The 7582-nt window shown below is 21.3% G+C and overlaps 2 protein-coding genes across 2 annotated transcripts; both read right to left on the bottom strand.

Moving 5' to 3' along the window:
• Positions 1–259: 259 nt before the first annotated feature.
• Positions 260–1211, bottom strand: MKS88_005205 (fam-l protein; the record flags this gene model as incomplete). The annotated part of the gene is made up of 2 exons (XM_067218446.1): positions 260–997; positions 1125–1211. The coding sequence occupies 2 exons, from the start codon at positions 1209–1211 to the stop codon at positions 260–262; spliced, it is 825 nt and encodes a 274-aa protein (XP_067071579.1).
• A 2760-nt stretch (positions 1212–3971) lies between these two features.
• On the bottom strand, positions 3972–7582 carry MKS88_005204 (uncharacterized protein; the record flags this gene model as incomplete). The annotated part of the gene is made up of 5 exons (XM_067218445.1): positions 3972–4483; positions 6159–6201; positions 6359–6972; positions 7369–7434; positions 7549–7582. 5 exons carry the CDS (start codon positions 7580–7582, stop codon positions 3972–3974), a joined length of 1269 nt encoding a protein of 422 aa, XP_067071578.1.

Below are 7582 nucleotides of genomic sequence, written 5' to 3'. Positions count from 1 at the left end.
TATTCATGAAGTCGTAGTGCTACGTTATGCTAAAATAATACTTCAAAATAAAAATTGAAAAATAGTAAATTAAATTCGCAAAAAAGCAATAATATATATTGTTTGATGCTATCCATCAAAAGGACTGAAAATGTATAGGTATATTTATAAAATTTAAGCATTTACAAAGATTTTTTTTTTAGAATTTAAATAATTATCTTACAGATTTTATTTCATATTATAGTTATTTACGGAATGAATTATATAACTCATCAGCATTTTACCTTTTTCTGTACTTAATTTTCTGATATTTTATAACTTTTTTGTGGTAATAAAAAATCATTAATATAAGTGTTATACCTAATATAATTAATGGTATGTAATATATTAGAGTTCTAAAAAAAAACGAGACAATAGTGGCCTTATTATTACTTTCTAATATTACACCCATCCACTTTAAAGGAGATTCAAACAACCTATTATGTAAAGCTTTCAACCACTCTTTTGAACGGAGATTCATTATCCCAAACAACCCATTTATAAGCCCATAACCACAAGAATAATCTAATATGAATAATATTGATAACAACAAGAGAAACACTAAAGGCAATGAAAGTCGTAATCCATATATTTTACATAATATTTTCTTGTACAACTCGTCACTAATTGTTCTGTTATTCTTAAGAAAATTCACGTAATCCAGTTCTTTGAATAAATTTTTTTCTAAACGGGAATAACTTTTTGTTTCGAATATACAAGATTTATTTTTCATAGCTTCTTTATTTCCTTGAACATTTTTGGATGAACTTACATTTGATCTTTTGTTTTTTTTTATGTCTCCTTTTTCATTATTAAATATATAATTTTCACTGTTGAATCCATTATTTGGCATTGTTTCTTTTAAACTTCTAATACTAGAATTATTATACTTCTCACATATTGATAGTAACCTATAGGTTTCTCTATATAATTTTTTATCATATGTGTAGTTATTATACCATAATTTGTTAAACGTACTCTAAAAAAATAAAATATATACTTTTTATTTAAAAAAGTAAATAATATTATCATAAAATAAAGTATTAATAAAAACAAAGCACGAAAAATGTAAATAATACAAATATTCTTAAATAATATTATTATACTACGTCATCATTATGGTGGCATATCCAAGTTAAAACGATAAAGAAAATAATTTTACTAAATAAAGTTGATTTAATTTTTTTTTCCATGATATAGATTTTTAAGCTTGGAAAATATTTTGTTAAGATAATATGAACACTGGTATAGTATAATTCAATTGTAAATAATATACTATATCTACACTTTTAATTTATTTTTATTTTATTATTATGTTTTCATAAAAATATAATGAAATAAAAATAACAACAAAGCATTTTATAATACGTAGAGAAAAAAATATCTTTAAAAATTTATTAAAAAATTTTTATTTTAATTTTATTTGTAAAAAAGCTAAATTAATTAAAATAATATAGTTTTTTTTCATTCATAAATATTCAAAATGTATAATTAAAATATTTAATAAATATATTAATTATTTTTTTTTTTTTTGTTGTTGTAATTAATCCTTTTTAAAATAAAATACAAAAAGAAATACATTATATTGTAATATTTGGAAATATTGAATTTATATAGAACGTAGATAATATAGAAATTATAGAATATAGATACAACTCGTTGTTCTATATATCAGTAGAATAATTCCTAATATCAGTGGTGTTTTCCTATACAAAATTATAATCTCATAAACAAAATATATTTCAAAAATTTGATATTTCTGTTAAAAAGTATTAATTATTATAACAATATAATAATAGTAATAACAAAACGAAAAAGAAACAATTTGTGGAACTTTTGTATTAATATTAATTATAAATTATGTTTCAGTTATTACTTAAACATATATATTCTATTATATACTATAATGTATTGAAAAAGTGGAACTCATAAAGCACTACTTGATCTATATAAAATTTATATTTTAAAGGTGAATAAGGACTAATTTTTTGGTTACGTAACACAAGTTCTTGAAATTATAATTTTTAGTTATTTTCAATTTATAACATTATTTATGAATAAAATTTTTTAATTCCATTGGATTAATATATATTTTAATTAAGTTTTTATATATTTAGATAAAGTATTAATATAATAAAAAAAAAAAAAAAAGTTTAATTTATTGAAATTTTTATTATCGAGTGGGATCATTTTTTTATGCGTATCTCTCCAAATATTTATTTTACAATGTCTATTCCCAACTATATTTTTATAAAAAAAATTAAATATTCATTCTCCACAGACTAAGCAATACATTTTAAAATATACATACGATTTTATTAATAAATCAAATATTATTCTTAATTTTGGTGCTCAATCTGAAGTTACTAAACATTTTTAAGAGAAATAGAATTTAATCATGTGAAAGGTTCTTAAAATACACCACAAATGATATAGTTCATTCTTATACAATTAAACCATTTATACAAAATAGATTAATATTTACATAAAATATATTAGAGCTTATAGCATAAATAAAATCATAATAGAACTTTTATAAACTAATTTATATGTATAATATCTATTTTGTTCTACGTAATTTTTTATTATTAATATGAAAATTACAGTATTCAAATAATTTCTAATAACTGATATAAACTCATATATTTTCATATATTTATGACCGTAATACTCTTGAGTTAAATTCATACATATAGAAAAAATGAAAAGTATCCCAAGTGCATAAGTTATTACCTATATATAATGATGTTGTGAAACTATATTTATCCTTAAAATTTATTTATACATTAATCAATATTTAAATGAATTTAATTATAAATGTATTATTCATTTTTATTATGTCGCTACTGCTTATGAGATAACATAGCATGTAATTGATTTTTAATATGTACTAATATTGGACTTTACCTGGTTCAAAAATATATTTGCGCAATACTGTCAAAATGAAATATTTATAATATCTTTTTATTATAAATTTTTTTTTTTTTCTAATTTAAGTAATATTTATAAAACAGAATTAACAATTACAATTAAATAAGCTAAAAAAAGAAACGTTAAATTGAAGTTAATCCCTATACTAATAATGCTTTATAAATTATAAAATTAACAATATTTTATCAATAGTTCATTTTCAAAAGCAAAATGATGTTAGTATATACTAATAATTTCTTACTTAAGCTAAGATAAAAATAAAAATTCATCAAAAGTATTCATATATCAAATAAGAGGTGAAACATATTACTCATAATATTTGTTTTCACTAAGATCATTTATTAACCTTACATTTAAAATAGAAATAAATATGAAAAATAAAAAAAAATAAAAAAACATATGCATTTAGTTTTACTAAATGAAGGAAAACATGAAACATTCTTATTTAAAGCTAACAAATAATTATTCTTTTAAAAAATTCTTCAAATGATTTAAACCACGACAAAAAAAAAAAAAAAAAAAAAAAAAAAGTATACTTGTCAAAAATATAAACTGCTTTCCTAGCCTAGCGAAGTTGTATTACTTGTGCTTTTATAAATAATATTAAATAATCACATGTCTATTATAATACATATATACATAAAACATATAACCCCATAATTTTTTCACATAAATCAGATACTTTAATTTCTAGTATTAAGATATATCAATTACATATTTTTGTGAAGAATGTAATAGATATATATGTTTACATGTACTAAGTTGTATTGAAAAATTACCTTGAAAAGATATATTATAGCACTAAAACAAATATAGATACATAACAATTTTTATAAATATTTAATATATATTTTTTTACACACGTGTATACATATATATTTGTGTATTATCTCTGCTATATAACAAAATTTATAATTAGACTACAAAAGACCTTTTTATGTATATCATATCATTAAAAGTAAAACACATATTCATTAATTATAGATACAATATTCTTTCTAAAGGCAATATATTCATTATAACTAGGATATAACTTCATTTCCTCCTACTTTTATTGTATATTTTAAGAAATTTACCAGTGTATAAATAACAATTAAAATACTTAATATGGCATACAACAATAACACGAATGAACCTCCCTTATTCCTCACGAAATTTATAAAAGTTTCACCCCATATTTCATAGTTGTCTCCTAATAATTTCACAAATAATGAATTTCTTAAATATGTGTGTACCAAAAAAAGTAATAAAATACCCATAAAAGTAAATATTCCTGGTATAGTAAATGTTAAAGCTTTATTAATTCTTGACGAATGTTTTAAACTTTTTTTACCTATAGGATCAGTACATTTCCTGTATTCATATGTATAACTAAATTTCCCATATAATAGCTTTTCAAAAAAACTATCTATAGCTGCAAATGGTTTACATATAACACATGAGGATCTCTTAACTAATTTGTTTACTTCAGATCTTGAATTATTTTTACCTATAGATTCACCCTTTTCATCATTTTCTGACTGATCAATATTTTCTTCATTTTATGAATAAAAATACTCATTTCCAAAAAACATATCTTTTAATTAGCTATTTTTTGTTTACTTCTCATTTTCCGATAACAAATTATCTCTTCCCGAGTCTAGTGTAATATCTGCTCTGTTCTGATTATCTAAAAATTTATCAATAATACACTATAAAAGAAAAAGGAAACTTGCTTATTATTTATCATGTGATAAATTTACTTATGCATTACGAAATATTTTTTATTAGCACACAACTATATGTATATATTCTTTGTGAATTGCCTAATATGGTATATGACATAAAAAATAAGAAAATAATTTATTAGTATTTCTTTTAGAATTTATTTACGTAGCACAAACCTAAGGCATTTTTAACAGAATTAATCTATATAAATTATTTACTTAACGCACCTTCAAATTCAACATTTTGTTAATAACTTTTCTTTATAAAAGAATTCATTAATAAAATAATTACTGTCATATATATATATATATATATATAATATAATATTTATGTGAAATAAAATCTTTTACAAAATAAAAAAATATTTTTAAAATTTAAATTGCACTTTTTTATTTTTTCATTTTATTTTTTAATTTATGGAAACAAATTATAACTTTCAAGTACATGGAAAAATTCATATTTCTACAACTACTGAATATCATAATAAAAATATATTATTATAATTCCGTGTAAGCAAAAATGACCGGTGGGACAAAGTAATATAACTAAAAAAACTTTTTTACATTTTCATTTCATGAAAAAGTTTTCAAATATTAACATTTTGTATGAAATATACACATGCTACAATACATTTAAATTCTTAAAACAAACGGCAAAAAAACCCTAATTTCTATATTTATAAAATCATACAATAAAAACTAACTATTGTTACATACCAGTTTTAGGAAGGATGAATATATGTGTCTAATACAGTATGTTTTTTGCTATTTAATTAATTTCTTCTTTTATATATAAATAACAAAATTAATAAAAATTCGTAAAACACTGATATATATTTGTTTCATTAAAAAAAGAACAATTACACAATGAACAATACAGAGATAAACTAATAAAATAAGGCAAAATAGCAATAGAAGAAAATTTTTAAAAAATTAACCCTAAACCTCGAACTCACAAAAACGTAAAACCTATATAGTAAATGCTGCTTTTGAGTAGGCCTATATAATATGTAATAAATCAAGTACTACTTAAATGGAATAAATCAAATTAACAATACACTTCTACAAACAAATAACACGGACTTTTTTAAGAACCTTTTCTCAATTCAATTAGCTGTCTGGATCAGTATAATAATCACATATTTGTTTATGGTGAAAAAAAATAATACATATATGATCATTTTCTTTTAAAAACTTGTACCTATTTATATGTAATTCCTTTTTTCTTTCTGATTAAATTAAATGAATATTCTCAGACGAAAAATGTATATTTTTAAAAAAGTTAAACATAATAAAAAGTATTTTAATCTTCATTATTTTATGAATGTTTACGATTTTTCATATTTAAAAAAAAAGAAAAATTCAAAAATGCAAAAGAAGTATAATGAAAAATAGGAACAACGTAAAAAAGAAACAATGAAATATTGGGTATTATTATTTAACATAATTTTTTAAAATGGTATGATAATATATTAGAAAGCTCAAGGAATAATATTTATATACCGTGGCCCCTTATTCTCGTTATTTCGGTTGATAACGTATCTCTCTATAAATGAGGTAAGAAAAAAGTTTAAAATGAAAAAATTATATAAAATATAATACACGAGAGTTATACATATTATATATTATATATATATATATATATATAGAATAAAACATATACTATAAATACGTGTACTCATTCCACAAGTTTATAGTATTACCTCTGGATCATAATCTGGGAAATCTTTGATCAATTCAAAAATAGCATTTCTAGTTTTTTCCTTCAGCTCATCAACGGTCATATTTTCCGTTGAATAAAAGGGTTCACCAAAAGAAACATATGCAGTTCCTATGTCTAACATTTTTCCTTTAACAGGCCACATATTGTTTGTTCCATGTATTGCACAAGGTAATATTTCACAATTGTTTTCAATTGCATATCTAAAAAATCCAGATTTGAATAACTGTAATTGTCCATTAAGAGATCTTGTACCTTCTGGAAATACAACTGTGCTAATATTTAAATCTTTATACTTTTTACATTTTTTCATAATATCTTCAACGCCTCCTGGCTTTACTTCCCATCCTCCTTTTCCTTGAGTAAAGTATATTGGAATATCCCCTGCTAAATATAATATCAGACCTCCCATGGGTATTTTAAATAATGAACTTTTAAAAACAAATTTTGTACACCACCATAAAGTGCTTGCAGCAGCCACCCACGGATCGAGTGAAGACAAATGATTAAAAAATAAGAGAGTCCCAGTTGGACTATAACCTTTCCTAGGTTTTCTTATTATTTTTAATCTCCAAAATGGATTAAGAGGGGTAAAAACTGTCATGAAAAAAAAGAAGTAATTACATATGTAAGTTTTTATGTATGTGGCTATGTATTATGCGTACTTTTATATATTTTCGTTTTTATACAATATATATACGGCACATCTATAATGTGCATAAATGATTAAAAGTTTTTCGTATATTCTACACTATTTTTTTTTCTTAGTTTATAACCCATATATATATATATATATATATACTCATATATCAAGCATTTTTCTATGTATATATTATATTCTTCACACATGTAACACTTTTCATTTCCTTTTGGTTTTATAATTTTCTTTTATGTTTTATTCTATTTACTTTTTCAACCATATATTAACTTATTCTAATTATATTTATATTTCTTTCTTTTTTACATTTCAATAAATTTTCTTTTTCTTCTTACTAAGGTACATAGCAAATTTAAAACAAAAACCAAATATAGTTAATCTTGCTTTTTTACTAAATACAACTAATGGGAAAAATATCAAGCCGCATAGTATTTGTGTAACTAAGGCAAAAACCATAGAAAATAATAATTCTGTAGTAATAAAAATAAATACAAACAATCTAAAAATTAAATTACTTGCTTTTTCCCCCTTATGTTTAGAACATTCCAT

This window comes from Plasmodium brasilianum, chromosome 13 (assembly GCF_023973825.1).
Source record: "Plasmodium brasilianum strain Bolivian I chromosome 13, whole genome shotgun sequence".
Taxonomy (NCBI): domain Eukaryota; phylum Apicomplexa; class Aconoidasida; order Haemosporida; family Plasmodiidae; genus Plasmodium; species Plasmodium brasilianum.
This window is presented reverse-complemented; position numbering and strand designations above follow the sequence as displayed.